At 34.7% G+C, this 19582-nt stretch overlaps 2 protein-coding genes across 2 annotated transcripts; one reads left to right on the top strand and one right to left on the bottom strand.

Moving 5' to 3' along the window:
* Positions 391-4525, top strand: LOC105173651 (PHD finger protein ALFIN-LIKE 4). The gene is made up of 5 exons (XM_011095477.2): positions 391-601; positions 814-846; positions 1852-2080; positions 2793-2928; positions 4035-4525. The coding sequence occupies exons 1-5, from the start codon at positions 502-504 to the stop codon at positions 4278-4280; spliced, it is 744 nt and encodes a 247-aa protein (XP_011093779.1). The 5' UTR covers positions 391-501; the 3' UTR covers positions 4281-4525.
* Positions 7924-12420, bottom strand: LOC105173649 (protein PLASTID MOVEMENT IMPAIRED 1-RELATED 1). Its single transcript, XM_011095476.2, has 3 exons — positions 12315-12420; positions 9494-11912; positions 7924-9377 (listed from the first exon to the last, which is right to left on the bottom strand). Exons 2-3 carry the CDS (start codon positions 11896-11898, stop codon positions 8294-8296), a joined length of 3489 nt encoding a protein of 1162 aa, XP_011093778.1. The 5' UTR covers positions 11899-11912; positions 12315-12420; the 3' UTR covers positions 7924-8293.

The raw sequence follows: 19582 nt of genomic DNA, 5'->3' as shown, positions 1-19582 counted from the left end.
CCCATTACCTCGGCTCGGATCACACATAATGTATCTGTTTAGTATTAATTTTACAACTAAAAGTGAAATATTTAATTTTAAGTTGAAGGGCTCACGCAAGAATATAACATTTTATTGCATTCACATGTGTAGGGTCGATTTATTTAAGGAAAAATCTTGTATTCTGTTGCAAAATTCCCTTAGGTCTATCGACAGTTACGAACACTGCAAGTGCAAATTAATTTCGAACTCAGTAAATTTAGAAATAGCTCGTGAAAAAAAAAAAGAAAAACATTTAATTTGGGGCAATATTGAAATTCACCCAAAATCCATATCCCCTCGCAAACAATTACGTCCAGCGGTCCCCAAAAGGACCCCACGAAATCCATAAATTTCCAATCATGCCCTCCTATTTCACTCCTTCCGCCCCTCTCCCCCCACTCCTGATTTTATTTTGAAACCATTACTGCAACAATCACACGTACTGCAGCGTATTTGTGTGTGAGTGTTTACGGAGGAACCATGGACGGTGGAGGAGCGCAGAGTAATCCTCGCACGGTGGAAGAGGTTTTCAGAGATTTCAAGGGCAGGCGTAATGGTTTGATTAGAGCTCTCACCACCGGTATATTTTTTTCCCTTTTGTTTTCCAATGCGTTTTTATGTTCGAATTTGCTCGTTTTTCTATGGTTTGATCTTTTACTGGAGTTTAAAGCGTCTCTAGCTTTTCTCTTTTGTTTGCTTTTCGAGCTTTAGGGTTTCTGTTTGTTCGGATTTTAGTGCATTTAGTTTTTTTACTAAATTCTGGGTTTTGTCCATTCTTTTGCCTTTTTTCAGACGTTGAAGAGTTTTTTCAACGGTGCGATCCTGGTGAGTCTTAGGGTTCCCTTTTTTACTTCTCTGCCTACAATTCTGTCGCGTTCTGAAGTGTTATTTGGTGTACTTAATTATCTCAATGGTTATTGGACTCAATTTTTGTTGAATTTTTTATAGGCGGTTCGTCGTTGCAATTAGATCATGTTACTTGATGGATGAATTTTTGACTAGTTCTTTTAACCTCTGGTTTGTCTATCACATGTTTAGAGTTAGTTGGCTGGATAAGCTTTTCACACATTATTCCTCTGGAATGGGTGTTTCAGACTTGGTAATTATATGGGGTTTGCTACCTCATTTCTCTCCGCTCTCTTGATTGTGTCTGGATATAAAGTTTTATGGTATCTGGGCTATGCTTCACTGCTAGTTAGTGCTTTATGGAATTGTTTGGAGTGCCAATATATAAGACATGGAAGCTTCCATTGCACTTTCTTTTGTGTTAGTTTTTGAGTGGCTGCACGGGGTCAACATCTCTTTTAGTTATATATTTCCCTTAATTGGTGTCTTTTTGGTTGCACATGAAGATGTGAAAGTTTAATTTCTAGAAAGCAGAGGAAGCAAGTTTATCCAGATAGCTATTACGTTTCAGTTGAAACAGCTAACGGCTTCAGTTAACTTTACAAATGTGGAGCTTTAATGGAGGTTAAATCTAGACAATAAGTTGTATGTGGACCAAACAAGTTTAAAAATTGGGGGTAAAATCATTAAACAATACATGTTTTTTTATAGCGTTATTAGAAGTTGTATTATTGATACACGTGGCTGTGTATTAATTATTATTTGAGTGCATTTTTGGGAGCCAGTTTGGTGGTCTGTCCTCTTTCTTTTCTAGCTGTAGTAACACAAGGTCTGTCCTCTTGAATTAACCAGTGTCTGGTAAGATGCTTGTTTAGAAAGTATATCTTCCGTAGTTGTTGTAATCATCAGTTAATAAATGGTGCTTCTATGTGAAAGCATTTCAATATATACCCTGAATGGTACCTAAACATTGAATTGTCACAGAGAAGGAAAATCTATGCCTTTATGGATTTCCGAGTGAGCAGTGGGAAGTTAATTTGCCTGCTGAGGAGGTGCCTCCTGAGCTTCCGGAGCCTGCTTTAGGTATAAACTTTGCCAGAGATGGGATGCAAGAAAAAGACTGGTTGGCTCTTGTCGCTGTCCATAGTGATGCATGGCTACTTTCTGTTGCTTTCTACTTTGGTGCTAGATTTGGGTTTGATAAAGCTGATAGGTACGCTTGTTTGTAAGTTAAGATCTTTTATTAATGCCAATAATTTTTGTTTGTTTTCCCTTTTGTTTCCTGAAATTATGGATTTTTTTTTTGCTTTTGTCGTTTTGTAGGGCTAACTATTAGGAGAGGTTTTTCTTTACTTTATTCCGGAGAGACGGCTGATCTTAACTAAATTGAGTTTTAGTCATGTGTTGCCGATACTGCTTACGAGTTGTTATTTCTGTATCGGAATAAGTTGAACATTTATTTGCATTCCATCTTGCATTTCTCTTTCCTTACTTTCCCCCAATCTGTTTCCTACCCTCTCGCTTAAGGATATATTTGGGCAAATTATTGTTTGTTTTCCCTGTTCTTTTTGTCTTTTCCGATAAGAGCGTTTAGGGCAATTGCTTGTGTGACCTGAACTTACTTTCTTAGTCATTTAACACGACGAGGGCTGCTAGGAGTCCATTTGTGGTGTGTTGCAGTATTATCTTATGAGGTGTCATCCTTTAAACAAGGATTTATAAGATATGTTTTAACTTTTAAACATCTACCGAGGTTTGAGTTGTATAAAGTTAACATACACTATCTTCTGTAAGGTTTCATTTCTCATGGTAACTTTCAGTGATTGCCTTTGCTGGATTTAAAATGTATATTGTGAGTAGATGAAGCCTTTTTCCAGCATCTCCACTTTGGTTTGAGCTTCATTTGTCTCGTTATTTGGATGCAGGAAACGCCTATTCAATATGATAAATGATCTTCCTACAATTTTTGAAGTTGTGACTGGAGCTGCAAAGAAGCAACTGAAGGATAAATCATCTGTGACAAACCATAGTGGCAGCAAGTCCAAATCAAACTCAAAAATGGTAAAAGGATACACTCTCTGTTATAACCTGTGAAGAAATGGAATTACCTGTATGTCAATATAAGTTCATAAATTATTGTATTTGGTTGCTGTACCTAATTATTACGAGTCTTACTGTGGCCTGAGTATAAGCTAAGCTTGGTGTACAGGATAGTAAACAGATCTTTCTCTTCTCTGCAATTTAATGTATCTTCTGGCACATAACTATAATAGCCCATCTGATTCTTATGTTTTTGTGAAAAATCAGCAGATTAAATTTGTTTCCACTAACTTTTGTCCTTCCTGCTGGTCTTTCAAATGACATGGATAATTTATGAGGGACATGCACATTTTCTTACATCACTCATTCCATTTGAGGTCAAGAATTCTGGGAGGAACAATTGTAATACCATGTAAAACTTGCAAGTTTGAGTTCATATTCTTTTGAAGTTGAGTCCAAATCACCAACTTTTTTGTACTTAATTGGAGGATTATGTCCTTGTGAAGAGAATTCCTTAACTATCTGGTTAATGAAGGATTCCTGAAGTCATTTCATGTTTTGTTGGATTTGTATATTACTATGCCTTATTCATGCTCTGAAAATCGTATGTCCAGACTTTGTTTTTTATGTTTATATCTGGTCTCCATTTTTCTGAGGCAGGATTACAAAGTTTTGCTGTTATTGTCTCTGTATGGACTAACTGTTTTGTTACTTGTGCATAGTATGTGGTTGTCTTCTTAAGTAGAAAAATGAATATGGTGAAATTTTGTAAAGATCTGTATTATGTTAGCAATCAACTAAGTAAATGGTGCTTTTCATGATGGGCTTTCCTATTTGGAAATACCTTAACATGATCATGACTTTTCTTCCGTACAGGCTAGCGCATTGCTTCTGCATTAAAGTTATAGACCTTTGTACTTACGTCTCACAGCAACCACTCATATACCATTGTTTTCTCTTTATGGCAGCAATTAACTTTTTATGTTGAAGTTCAACTCATGACCTGAATTCCATAACTACAACTTGTCTTGTCTGAATAAGTGATCGGTTTCACTCCATAAATGTTATGTCCAACTTTATACAATCAAATCATTTACATGTGATACTTGGTATTTTCTGCATCTTAGGGAACATTGCCCAATGCCCAGCCAAAGGATGAGGATGAGGCATTAGAAGACGAAGAGGAGGAGGAGCATGGTGACACCTTGTGTGGAGCATGTGGAGAGAACTATGGCACTGATGAATTTTGGATTTGCTGTGACATATGTGAGAGATGGTTCCATGGGAAGTGTGTGAAGATCACTCCTGCCAGGGCCGAGCACATCAAGCAGTACAAATGTCCTTCATGTAGTAACAAGAGAGCACGGCCTTGATGAGTAGTTCTTTAGCTGCTTCGGTTACTTCTCTTGTAATTGTATCTTCATGGCTGCCGCTAACGATCTAGGTGGTCCTAGTTCCTTTGTGTCGGATCTTCCTTGAGCACAATGTTTGCTGGTCTTGTTTAACTGGATAGTTAACTTGCTTTTACTGTCTTTTGTAGAGAATACACTCTTGTAAGGAAGATCTGTGTCTTTCCATCATAACATTTATGATTTAAGTGGTTGCTGTTCACCTCATATTCGTTGATTGCCTCATAGCTGCCGTCTGTCTGTCGTGTGTAATGTTGCTGTTTGCAGCAGTTGCTGGGCACGTTTATTCCTCTTATGCTGCCATCCTCCCGCTTGCATTATACCATTTATAGGGTTCCTCGTGCTTTTGGATTCTTGTTAATATGCACCAACTTTATTTATAAATATATGTAGGTTAAATTACATTTAAATTCCCCTCTAAAATTATGAAATTACACTTTTTCTTAAAAAAGTTTTAAAATTATACTTACATTATCTTTGAAAATTTTTCATTTACACTTTGTTTTTTATCGTTAGAATTTGGACGGAAAATACTAAAGTCAACAAAAAAAAAATACATATATTTTTAATTCTACCGCTCGTTTAATATTTTTATATATATATTTTTTTTAAATTTATAAGAGGTTAAGTGCAATATATATAAAGTTAAAGAGTGTAATTGTAAATAAAATATTATTTTTGAATTATAGTCATTTTATAAACAATAGCCGTTTATGAATGAAATATTAGCCACCTTTTTGTATCTTTTTTACTCCTTATATGTGGGTTGAATTGAATACTGTTGCATACATTTCTTAGAGCATTGGATGAAGTACTTGAATAAAATATTTTTTAAAATTATATGCAATAACAATATTAACCTCATTCATATATAATATCGAAAGATGACTAGTTTTTTCATTCATAGGCTACTCTCTGTTCAACTACTATAATTTGGGACGATATTTTATTATAATTATACCTTTGTGACTTTCTATATTATTATTTATCCCTTACAAGGATAAAAATATTATTGGGGAATGTTGAGTGAGGGTAAATTTGAAAAATTGTGTATTTTTTTAATAACATTAATATTTTTCATCCAAACTTTAATGGAATGATGTAAAGTGTAAAAGGTGAATTTTCAGTATAAATGTAATTTTAAATTTTTTTTAGAGAAAAATATAATTTTATATTTTTAGAAGGGGTCTAAATATAATTAACACATATTATTTTTTAGATAACTCATTATTTAGTAATTATTTATATTAAAACTAAAATCCTAGACATATTGCAACATTGAAAAAAAAAATAGATTTTAATTTTAATTTTTAAAAATTTATAATATAAAATTTAGTCTCTTGAATCTAAATTTAATTTTTTGCAATAAAATTTTAGTATCTCAATTAAATTAAATGCAAATAAATACTTTTGACGACCAATAAAAATCCTTATATCATATATTTATTATATTAATTAGAAAACAATTACTACTTCAAACATATTCCTTGAGTGAACTTCCTTTTCTATTATATAATTTATGTAATAATTATTTTTTTTATAGATATTACAAATAAACATAGTAAAAAATACCAAGAAATAATAAAAATATAATAATCTTGATAACCACATATGAAAAAATAAAATAAAAATAAAATGGCTATAATAAAGATAAAATATGTCAATTGATATTTATACAAATTTTTCTTTAAGTATATTTATTCTTTACATTTTAAAACATACGAGTAAAAAATGTTCATTATTTAAAAAATAATAGAAAAAATAAAACAAAAAAAATAATTTAAGTACCAAAATGATATTAATCATAAAATTCGAGTAGAAATTATGTCATTAGTAATTACTAACATTAACAACAAAATGCAGCTATCAAACTAAATTTTATCCTAAAAAAGGAACCCATTTTCAGAAAATAATTAAAAAATTAACACATTCTCCTTAAGATGCGTTGAGGTACAACAATTGACTGAACATCTAGAGGTAAAGCACTCTTCCGGTGCAGCCGCAAGAGCGGTACCGAGTCGGGGCAATGAGCTCTGAATGCTACAATAGGCTTAGGAACTCTGGATCAGAATGATACTCATATTTCAATAGGATCTAAGCCTAGCTGGCTTCAGTCAGATGGTAAGCCACGGAGTTGAAAAACTAATGCACAAGCCTGCAGCTGACTGGCCAAGTAGGAAACGTAGTGCATTGATGGTGGTGGCATCTTCGATTGCAGAGGTGGCCTTTCGGGCTGGACTAACGCTGGCTGGTGGAGTTTGGCAGGAAGATTACACGGCAGACGTGAATGGGCAGCCGCTAAGCAATCTAGTCAATGATGGCATGCGAGGATCCCAGCGAGCTTATGGCATATTCATGATTTTCAACACGATTGCTTGTTAGCCGGTAGCCTCTGAAACAAAGGCAATGGATGTGGCTTCATACGGTGATAATGTGGATCGCAATAAGTGCTCAAGTCGTGACGTACTTTGTTACCCTTCGTGGCATGTCACCAGATGATGTGAGGGGCGTCTTGAGTGAAGTCATGGAAATATCGGTCTTGACATGGTTGACGCTCAAGGGTGTTGTTTCGTAGGAAACGTTATCCGCTTGACTTTATGGATTCTAAGAAAGTATAAAAAAATAGAGGGATTTGAAAAGCTATTGCCACATGTTTTCTATCAGCTTTTAATTTTTCTTTACAAACATTACTCAAGTTTGATTCTGCTATAGTTTCCAACTTGTTCTACAAATATCACTTCTCTGGAAGCAGAATTTTTCACAAACACTCCCACAATCCTAAATTTCTGGTTGGTTTAGAAATCCGATCATACTTGCTGGAAGGATATTAACAACAAATACACAATTGTATTACCTATCTAGATGAACAGGGGAATATCTATGTTATGGCTTCTTTATTTGGAAGTCCTAAAATAATGTGTGGGATTCAAATTAGACAAAGCAAAAATGCTAATTTCATTATAAGTCAAGAAACTAGGATGAGATGCATAGTCATCAGATTGCTGTAGCCATGCACGCTCATAACTGAAATTAGTAAGCATTTTCGTGTTAAGAATGTAGTATGCAATTAATATAGTGCTTCTTTTGCTGCATAAACCAATAACTTGTCTAACTTGATGAAGAAACTCTAATTATAAACTTACCAAGGTGAATTATATGTAACAATATACATGCTGAATCACTCAGACTGCAGTAGCAGGACTGAAATACACGTCAATTCTGATTAATGAACTGCAAAACTCATGGTTTTTTTTAAACCATAATATTCTCGTGCTTGTCTTATATCGTGTAGCTTTCATATACTTGGATATACTCTCCCAGGCGCATCAAGTTCACATCCCACACTCAACTATGCAACCAGTGAAGCATCTATAGACAGTTTTCCTGTTTAGGCGACAAACTATGCTCATAGTGCTCACATATTTCTAGCTTTTCGCTTTATCAGTTTCTGAACAGAAACTCACATCTCACACCCCTAAAAGCATCTTTTTGAAGTTACAAGTTGAAAGTGCTTTCGAAGCCGAACACTGGTTCAGCTTTATTATTTCTGATAGCAGAACAGAAAGAGTGACGGTGCCACTGTATTCTTCATTACAACAGGAAAAGGTAGGAAAACTGGTGCAAGGGGCATCAAATATTGCCAACCCAAAAGATTGCAACAAAGTCATTAATTTACAAATGAAACATCAATAACGAAGCTATATTGTCTATCTTGTCACATCCATATATTAATTCAACATACTTTACAGAGATAAAAATGACTTCTTCAGGTCACTACCCTCTTATGTCCTAACTCCCATTTCCAAGACCTATGCAGTTCTGCCACATAAAGGGGCGTTTGAAATACAATCAAGCTAATCATTATCTAAAACCGTATCATTCAACACATACTTCAGCCTTTTGCCAACCTGGTGTAATCTCATAGTTTCTTTAGGGAAAATAAATTTGGATTCCTCAAGTACCCAAGTCCCTTCTTTTTAGCCTCTGTTCTTACCACGATTAGAGATGCTCCACAATGTATTTCTAGGCTGTACTGTTGTAGTCATTGGTGCAGCAGAATGATCGGAAGTTTTTGCAACAGCTTTTGATTTCATCAGAGGATGCTTATTCTTCTTTCCCATTCCATTCGCAAGCAACCAACGCGAGCCAGACTGCTGCTGATTTGTAGAACCCCACAACTTTTTTTTACCTGGCTCTGGCTCTGTCTTTGGACCAGCAACACGAACCTCAGTTATTTTATATTGGGGAATCAGCTCTTCTTCATGAATCTCATCTTCTTTTGACTTCTCAATAATATTCTCCTTTTTGGAGCACTTGGGCACCACTTCATCCTCATTCGAGTTCCTTAACAGAGAAACTGTGCCGTAGATCTTAGGTTTTGGCGGGATAAACACTCTCTCTACTTGAATCAGGGCAAGCATTGGGGCACCAACTGGCTCATAGTTCCGCAGAGGGTCACGGAGCTGTACCATCAAAGCAACAGTGAAATTATTACCTAACAAGCCATACTTTCTACTCCTGCTTCGTCTCTTCTCCCCCTTTGATCTTCCTCGAAACTGGTCTAATGAAGTAGCATGATGAGCTGCCAGTATTCTAGAGGTTCGTTCACTAACGAGATCGTCATCAGCAATTTCACCAGAATCTAGTTTCATCCATTCATCAAGTGTCAGAGACAGACCCATCAGTCCATCAACTTCTTCACCATTATCTTTAATATCCATCAGTTGCAACCCACAAGTGCCATCGAGACCTATGGGCCCAACAACATCAGCTGTCTTTCCCTTCAGGGCTGAAAATTCACCAATAGATTGAGTGCTAATATTTGATGGCGCATCCTCATCTGACATACCAGATTGTATTCTCAAACCCTCAATTGAAAGAGCTTCAATTTTATCCATGGCCAGAGGGGCAAGATCTTCTAAAGATACATATTCTGTGTCACTGCTAAGAGAACTCGAGTCGAACTTATTTGACCTCGGGGCAGTGCGTATGTCCTTTACACTTTTTTGCTCACTTGGAAAATTTTGCCTGATTTCAGATTCCTGATGCAATGGATCTTGCCTGAAAGAGGAACAGACGTGTTAATATAACAATAAACGAATTACAACTTTTTATGGAAACATGGATACAGGAAAAAGGCAAGCGTCTCTGGCAATGTTCAAATAGTAACAACAGACCTCTCAGGTCCCTCCAAACTCTGGGCACCTTCCCATGCTATTTGTTGGACTGTCTTCCCAGTTACATCTTCCAATGGCATCAATCTATTAGCCTGCATGGAGAGCTTCTCAATTCCAACAGAGGCCAGACCCTGAAGTATGTCCATTACACTAGAGCCCATTTCTGCAGGAACTACCACAGGATTCGAAACTTGCATGATTAAGCTCCCTCCACTTTTGGCATTCTTGAAAAGTGCAGGATTCATTGAGCGCAGAAATCCTCCATCCTTAGTCTGCACAAAGGGACCTAAACCTTCTGCAATTGGAGGTAGCTGCTGAGGATCCTCAGGAGGTAGGTCAATTGGGCTGCCAAATCCACCTGAACTACTAGGTGGAGAATTAAGAAATGCCTTTTCATTTAAGCCCCACTCGTGCATTAAAGCTTCGGTTTCCAAATCCTCCATCCTCGAGGCCCTTGTCTTAGTCCTGAATGCATCAGTCTCTATCTTAGACCTCTCCCCGACACCTTCAAACATTGATGAATGATGGAATTCCTCAGAGATGGGTTCCCAGACAGATCCTATTGGACTGTCGCTAGCAAGTTCCACTGGATCATTGTAAATATCAAAGTTGAGTAAACCTCCATTGGAAAGAACATCCTTCTCGAATTGCCTGAGAAGGCGCTCTCTTGGAGACTCAGGCTCACTTTCGGAACTCAAACCAAATGGACTATGCTCTATCCCCAGCATCTCTAAGAAATCATTAGCCACTGAGTCAGCAACATCATCCAAGCTAAGTAATTTTCCCTTTCTACTATCTCTGTGACCAGAATCAACCTCCAAGTAATTTTCTAGGTCTAAAGCATCAGTCCCATCCTCTTGAGAATCTAATCCTTCATTCACCAGATCTGAAGTACAACTTAATGCCACCTCTAATTCTTTCATTAGTGATTCTTTGGAGAACATGTCATTTTCTTTCTCTTTACCATTGCTAGGTGATTGCTCATCATTCTGAGGTACACCTTCTCCAGCTGAAGTATGAGCTGGGGCTTCCTCATCAAGGGCTACCTCAATTGCAATGCCAGAACCTTGAGCAATCTTCGACGATTCATCTTCTGTTTCCAGATGTTCTTTAGTTAACTCTTCTATCCCCTCGTCTACGACAGAAAATTCAGTCACCTCACATTCAGGTCCACAAATTTGTTCATCAGCATCGGGGAGTGTAAATAAATCTGCTTTATGAGGGTCAGAAAACTCAGTCATCTCACATTCAGGTCCACAAATTTTTTCATCAGCATCAGGGAGTGTAAATAGATCTGCTTTAGGAGGGTCGGTGGCTGAAGATAAAGCATCGTTCTCTAATTTATTATGAGGGTTGGTGGGTGAAGATAAAGCATCAGCCTCTAATTTATTTTTAACTGAACTACTAGACGCCTGTTCATCCAATTTCTGGTAGAGTATATTCACTGAATCACGGAGTTCTGATCTTGAAATTGGTAAAACCTCATGAAGATCCTTTATATCTCCAGCAGACTGGTTTGGGGCAGACGACCTTGCAGGAAGACTTGCTGCTCGATGAATGCTTAGCTCATCTATTTGATCAGAAGGCCCCATGATTTTTGCAGTCCTTGCACTATTCTGCAGAGAGCTTAGGATCTCAGGAACAGTTCTGTTGCGAGAGAGCTCAGTGCTACTATTCTCAGTGACAACCTCATATCCAAAACTGACATTCATTGTTGCACCTCTTGCTTTGCCAGACAACTTGAAACTAGTCGTCCACTTACCAGAGCTCTTCTGCTCCTCTAGTTCCTCCAATGTCAGAGGAAGCAATCTAGTCAAATCTATCCGATGCTTCCCCAAGTCGAGCTCAGGGGCATCATAAACAGAAACAAACAACAAGAAATGCTTGGCCTCATACTTCACCGAATGGTGGGGACCGCTCCTACTACCATATACAGAACAAGAATGAGTCAACTGTTCCTCAAACTCAGCAACTCCTTGAGAAACCCTAATTGGACGTGTCATCTGCTCACCATCCCGCCTTTTCCAGTGCACAACAAGACAAACATCATCAAAGAAAGCTGGTAAACCCTCAATAGACTGCACCAGGAGTGAGAAGCAACAATTGAATCTACGGTTTCGGATATGGGTCAAGGACTTCAGACCCTTCCAGCTCCAAATGGATGACTTCTTATCTTTGTCAAATGAGTCTTTAGTATTGTTCTTCTGATCCTTTGGCTTCACCTTGGGCTCGGGCAAATGGGACTTTACAACAGACTTTGATCGACTACTAGCCGTAGAACTAGCAAGCCTAGCCACTGTATTGTCCACATAAAAGGCTTTACTTATGGTTTCAAGGTCGCTTAAAAACTTCCCATTTCCTGAAACCCCACCAGCCTTCTTTCTGCTATCTGCTCTTGACAACATTATCTCCTCGCAGGCTACACAATTAACACAGAATTATCCCACAATTACAAATCCACACACAAACTAAATCTCTCCAGAATCACATCTATAATCGAAAAACCCAGAATTAAAAGACCACCAAGAGTCCAAAAAATCCATAATCTACTAATTGCGATCGATTTTTTATTTGAATTTGCAAGTATCTGAGTAGAACTAAAAAACAACAGAATAATAATAGAGAAAAAACGATGTTGGTGGGATTTGGCTTCACAAAAATGAGTAGAAACTCATACAGAGAAAATTCTCAAAATTAATCCATAGGCTTTATCGCCCCCGCACAAGAAAATAATCAGTCTACAAGAATATTTCATAAACATATTCCGCAACAATTGAAAAAATAACAAAAACCATAGGCGAAACAAGATGAAGAAACTTACAAGTAAGAGCATTCGAGATTTTGGGCGAACCTTCCGCTCTTAGATTGCGTGCCTGAAGACTCTCTCTCACCCTCCCTCAGCGTGCTCAATTCAAAGTTGAAGCCAAAATTGTATGTAACAAATAGTAGTATTTTAATTTGCGCCCCTCAATTTATTAAAAATTTCACTTTTCCCCATTTTTAACTTTGACTACAATTCTTGGTACAATTGTAATGTCTCATCCTTATATGCCCATTTCACTTTCTTTTAAGACCATTTTCAACTCTCCTTCATTTGGAATTAGGGTATTATATATTGGGGTTAACTAATGTTGTATTATAAAGCCCGACCCATCTGAAAATTTTGAATATTAGAGTTTTTCATTTATTTTATATTGGTTATTAAACTCAAATTTCATCTCATATTATAGTTAAAAAAGAATGGAGTGAAAGAACAACAAATCTCGTGACAGTAGGCGAAGTTGTTGACCACGTAAATCTATAAATAGTGTTTTATTACGATGGATATTACTTTTGTGACATTGTAGTTTTACTACTACAACATAGCAAAATTCTAGTAAAATACTGTTAAGAAGTGGTTGGGAACACAATAATAAGAGCAAGTATGTGGCAACATATGAAATATAGCAAAATAATTATTTTGTCTCTATCATTAAAAAAAATAATAATAATTACAAGTTGGAGAAGCTGAGGTTGGCTGTCTGCTTTAATAATGCATCTTCTTCCATACTAACTAAACATATTATTATGTGAATGAGAGCACCATATTGTTTAAATATCCACTTGGAATTTAATAATGGAAAGATGGAAAGGGAAAAATGTAATTTAACCCATTGTGATATAAGAAATGAACAACAAATTCTCTGTGAAAAATAAAATAGTAAAATAAAACAAATTATTTTCTATCTAAACCATAAATAGGGGAGTAATTTGCTTCATTTTTTGAAATACAGGAAAATAATTTACTAATTCTTTTTTCACAAAGGGGTATTTATTCATTTCACATATTATATGAGTAAATTGCATTTTAATCCAAAATTGAAAGCAAATTATACATCCTAACCTAACAAATGCCTTTCTCATTTGATTAATTAAAGCATGCCCTAATTTATGCTGATCTTGTTAATTATATTGGCATATCTTTACTTCAAATGTAGAATTAATTGCATTATTGGTTTTATACTTTGGGGACTTATAGAAATAGTGTCATACTTTTTCCAAATAGCAATTTTTTTTTTGACGATATCTTAAATGTTTACTGAGATTTTGATCTCACCGTTAAAATTTGGATGGATTGACTACGTGCAAAGTATATGATCGTTAAGTAATCAATTGTCTGATAGAGAAAATATTGGCCGAGGATATATATTATTTTAAGATGAAGTATCATGTAAAATGCACGTGTTCTGAATTTCAAGAAAATAATAAATAAATAAGATGGGTAAAATTGAAAAGAAGAAACCTCCTCCCCACCACACACACACGCAATAAAGTTCCAACAACATATGATGTCTACTTTTAGACATATATATATATATATATAACAAATTTAAATTTACATATGTTTTTATTGATGAAGCTAATATAAAAATATTGAATATAAGCTTTTTCAGCTGTAAATCACTTAAAATTTGAATAAAATTTAAGTACAGTAGCATTTTATATAAACTAAATATATAATTTCATTTCAATGATAATCACCTAAATTTAAATATACTAAGAGCCATGGAAAAAAATTGAGGAATATTTTAGCCAATCTCGCATAAGTCATAGTCAACAATCGTGACTATTTATTACGACTATTTATTATGAACTATGGCAATTGTTCATGATTAATGGTTATATTTCTTGTAATGTATTTCAATTATTCGATTTAGGTTTAGCTATTTACATATATAGTTGTAAATGCTGCATCAAATTAATATCGAACACTATCGTGATTAGTCAATTGAATAATAAGTTTTAATTTAAATAATTCAGTCAAATCATAGGAAAACAAAATTCATTATGACTATCTTAATATATTCAAAGTTAATTGCTTGGACACGAAATTAATCATTTATTATTAAAAATCAGTATAATAATTGGGTGATACATCCGGCAAGGATAATAGTTTTATATATATATATTTATAACTAATAAAAAATCAATTGAACAATATTTCAATTCAATCAATACATTAATATGACTTATAATAACGATAAATAAATTATAATAATTCAAATAAAGTGAGATAAATATCCAAATGTTCTGTATAACGACAGGAGAAATAGTAATACGATCTGAATTGGACCCGAAATCCGCCCACAGTTTTGGTGGCGTTTCTTGAGCGGGAGATGGATGCATTAGTCAATGTCCATATTTGGCAATGGTCCACCTCATAATTATTGGCTGACAAATATTATTAATATTCTTTGATTTAAAAGTTATGGATTGTATTAAAAAAATATGGGTATATATTTAATATTTATATTTGTAATATTGGCTTTTATAAATGTATTTTGTAGTTTGGAATTGTTTATGTATTTGATTGATCTTTGTATTTTATTAACAAATACACTATAAATTGTATATATCACACATTGAAAAAAGCTATAAATAGTAATTTTGTCCTTCGAATTGGTTTCTAATGAAGATTTTAAGAGTAAAATTTGTTAATATATTACGAAGTCATCGAACGGATTGTTTAAGTTTGACGGTACACTACAAAAAAAATATTTTTTTTTAAATTATAAATGGCCACAGTATAAAAATAATGATAAATCAATATTATTAATCACGGTCAAATAAAATTAATATAAAAATTTAAATTTTTACCATGATTAATCAATATTCACCTGATTTTTAGTTATGATCAAGACATTTCCCATGATTTTAATTTTAGCTAATATTTTGGCTTCACTTAATAAGTTTCTCTGTGGTTAGTATATATAATTATCCAACGCATGTATAGTTACTTCTCTCATTAGGTTTGATATAAATACAAATATCTTCTTATTGTTCAAAAGATTATAAATATCTTCCTCAAATAAAAAATAATTATGTAGTCCCCAGACCGTGAAGTAGACATTATTATTTTACCTTTGCCGAAATATTTTAAAAAACAAAACGGACTTCTGAAAAAATGTCAAAAAAAAAATAGGATGGGTAAAATAAATATTTCATATGGAATATTTGTTCATAAAAATATTTTAAAAATTCTAAAAAAATATATAAAATTTTAATTTATAACACAAAAAGGTATTTTGATCAATTCAATAAACACGTATATATGTATATATAGCGAATAGAAATTTTGATTTTTGCCTGCTATTTAATCTTGTAACTAGAGTTATTAAACACTTTAGTCCTATAATTTGCTAGAATTATAAAATGGTCCTTCACCTTTTCTATTTTTATGATAAAAATAGGTTGGAATTTTCAAAATTGGCCGGATTTATATGATGTCACTTTTTGGCTAATTTTTTGAAAAATTAATTCTACTCATTTAAATAAAAGTAAGTTATAGAATTATTGGTTTCACATGTAGCACAATCTGAAAACAGAATGTGATTAGCAGTTCATCACATCATGAGGACAAACAGCACAAACATGGCTGGAGAGATTGCTAAAAGATCAAACAGTCTCTCCAGCATGCCTGGAACCACTTAGTCCAACAGCGACTTCACAATTCCACTCCACCAAATAGAACATTATCAACTGCTGCTAGAAGAAAATTTACTGTTGGTTACTGTTGTATTGGTCATAAATTAAAATTGATGTAAATAATTATTATTAATTATGGTTAAATATTAAATTTCTTACCGTGTGCGCAACTATAAACCGGAAAGCCATGATTGGAGAGTGCACTCCAGAGAGCAGGTGTCCATATCCCTACCCCCTCTAGTTCTTCATCGTTTACCTTCTGATTGAACGTAGACACATAGGATACGATGTGTTCCTCATTAGGACCTGCCGGATTAGAATCAGCTGGAGGCCTGAATTCTTCTTAAAAACCATTATGTTTTCATTGGTCTGCCTGAAACCGCAGTTTGTGAATGTAGAGGCTGCACTTAGTGTGAAAACCACGTTGATGGCAAGGCCTCTGCGCTGAAGCACTTCTCTCACGCTTGGAACCAGGATCAAATAGATGGATACCATAGCAAAACTTACTATATGGACTACAAGAACATATCACTACGTACCCCAAAATTTTGATACATCTAAGTTTATTCTTCTTCAATCGACATCTGATTTCTCGGATTCTTGATCTCTGGGGTGATCAGTAACAACTGCAAGCTCAATATAATAATCAACACTGGAATGTAAGCTGTGAGAATAGTTTTCTGATTATGGGTTGTGCGTGTATGCTGAATCTTGGCCGGCCTCATCAGAAGTCTTCCAAGCATGGAGGTAAAAGCCTCACCACCAACAAACATCAGGATGGTTAAGAAAATAAGTTGGGAATTGGAGAAAACTCCATTTCTACGGTGGACGCACCCGTAACAGCCGACGTACAAACCAAGAAAAGATTGTTGAATTCACATATAGACGCCATAGAAAGAAGAAATGCAACAGAAATTATGTTGTATTGTATAGAAATTTTCTCATATCAGATCTGGGCACCAAAAGACATGTCCGGCCGGTAAAGCTTAGGTAAAGTAGACGACCCACCAAGCGTCAATAAGGACAAGGATCAGTGTTATGAGCAGATAACTTCACACCCAAAGGCAGGGGAGTACTGAGACAACGTCTTGAATAATATGATGAACATATTTATGTTGGGTGATAGAAGTACCTGCATCACAGCAGATTATCTGCAATCCAAGGAAATACTTGGAAGGACCAAGATTGAAGCGTTTAACTTCAGCAGTTTCAGCTTTTCAAAGACCAGTGAGTAATACATTGTCAACATAAACCAACAAGATAAGAATACCAGCTGCAGAGTGCTTAATGAATAAGCAGTGCTCATGATGCGACTGAGAAAAAACACAAGCAAGGAGCTTAGAAGTAACCTCCTGATTCCACTGTCGAGAAGCTTGCTTGAGCCTATATAAGGATCATTTTAATTTGCATACCTTGCCCGACTGAATGGGTGCACCATCTGGGGGCAACATAGATATGTCCTCTTGTAGAAATCGATGAAGAAACACATTATTTATGTCTACCTGGTGAATAGGCCGCGCACAATTGGAAACAACAACCAGCAATATACGAACGGTGACTGCTTTAGCAACAGGAAAAAATCGTTCAATATAATCCTCGCCTTCCACTTGGTTGTAGCCTTTTGCAACCAAGCGAGTCTTGTATCTATCCACTATACCCTCTGGTTTCAACTTCAGTTTGAATATCCACTTGCTTCCAATGGCCTTTTTTCCTTCCCAAGTGTCATTTTTATCCAAGGGTGCAAGCTCCTCTTTCATGGCATTTTCCCATTCTATCTTTCCTTTAGCCTGCAAGTAATGGTTAGATTCTTGAACAGTAGAGAGAGTAGCCATAAATATATTATGTGATGATGCAAGATTACAGGAATGATCAAAGGATGAATGACAGTAAAGTCTCTGAGCCAAGCAGGAGGTTAAAATCTCTCCATGAGGTCTTGATGGGATAATTTTATTTTTCGTACTCAAAGTATACTCCTTTTTTAATTTTAGTGTCCCAGGACTCCAAAACATCAGACTTGTTACCCAAAGTTTTTAAGTTTTATCTACCTAAGTACACTCCGTTAGGTTGGCCGTTTATTTTGAGCGGAAAATTAAGTGGGATTTTGTCTATATATAAGGGCATGTTTGGCTGTCATTTTATTCAATACACAAAAAAAAAATTATATTTTGATTTCAATTTTATAATTGATGATAACAATATATAAAAAAATATTTTTTACCCAATTTCTATATAAAAAAAAAATACTAATTCAAATCGTTATGGAAATGCTAATTCAAACATTTCCTCCCAATTCAAATCATTATGGAAAATGCGGAGTAATGATAGAGATAACTGCCTAGTAATAATTCAAGATTACTAACAGAGTCTTATGTTCAATCACTACTAACATTATTTGTGAAAAATAAACAGAAAAAAATCAAATAAACTATCCAAAGGGTGTCAATGTACTTTTGAGTCAAATAAAAATTGCATATCATATTTCATATACTATACCTTTATTTGTGCACAAAATAAAGAGTACATTTCAATTATTGTTTTTGACTGAGAGAAATTTATCTATAAATTTATTAAAACTTTCCATTTCACTAGTCACAAAAAAGGCCAAAAAAAAATATTTGTTAAAATAATTAGAAAAAAGTATGAAAATTTATATTAGAAACCCTTGATAAATAAGTATGACAATATTTGTGTTGTGGCCAAGCAAAAAGAAAAAAAAAAGTATTTTTTTCCCAGTAAAATTGGTATTTTTTGATAGAAATTGAATTAAATATGTATTCCTTTTAAATTATTGTCCTTAGTAATGAAATTAAAATCGAAATAAATCAAAATAGAATTTTTTTTGTGTGTTGAATAAAATGAAAACCAAACATGCCATTAGATAGACAAATTCCCACCTAATTTAAGTTTGTTTTAACAGTAAATTTATGGAGGGTATTCAAGCGGAGAAACTAAAAAACTTTGACTTGAAAACTTAGAGTACTACAACTAAAAAATGGGTATACTTTGGGTATGAAAAGTGAAATAATCCCTTTCAATCATCATATCAAGCTTGCAATTGTTACCTGATTCGGGTCAAATATGCAATCTCCCAAGGAATTGAACTCTCCAATCAATATGATCATTCCAGATATTTGGTGGTCCCTAAGAAGAGAAAAACACGTCAGGCTAGTTTGAATGGTCTCCTGTAAAGACCTTTCGATGTTTAAGTCAGCTTAAGTGCAAGATTACCATAGAGATATTTTGGCTTAGTAGAGTGATTATTTATATTTTTTCTTAAATAAATGTGATACACTCATATCATTACTAATCATTGATCCCAAAAAATCAGATGCCACCACAAAGGGGATTATTTAGAAGTTAAATGCATAAAAAAATTTCTCCTACTTAGTCTTATGTTATCTACTTCATGTGGACGTCCATGTAGCCAGTTTTGCTGTGCTAATTTCCCATCTATTTAAGCGTCGGTCCCATCATTCCAAGGCCTTGGCATCACAACAGTTTATATATTATATGACAAGTACAATACATTTACTGTACTTTACAGTGTAATTGATGCATAGTTTAGAAAAAATGATCAATCACATGACAAGTGTATCATAATTATTCAGTGATTAATTTGGTTCA

This window comes from Sesamum indicum, linkage group LG11 (assembly GCF_000512975.1).
Source record: "Sesamum indicum cultivar Zhongzhi No. 13 linkage group LG11, S_indicum_v1.0, whole genome shotgun sequence".
Taxonomy (NCBI): domain Eukaryota; kingdom Viridiplantae; phylum Streptophyta; class Magnoliopsida; order Lamiales; family Pedaliaceae; genus Sesamum; species Sesamum indicum.
Note: the sequence above shows the minus strand (reverse complement) of the source record. Positions and strands in the feature narration are given on the sequence as shown.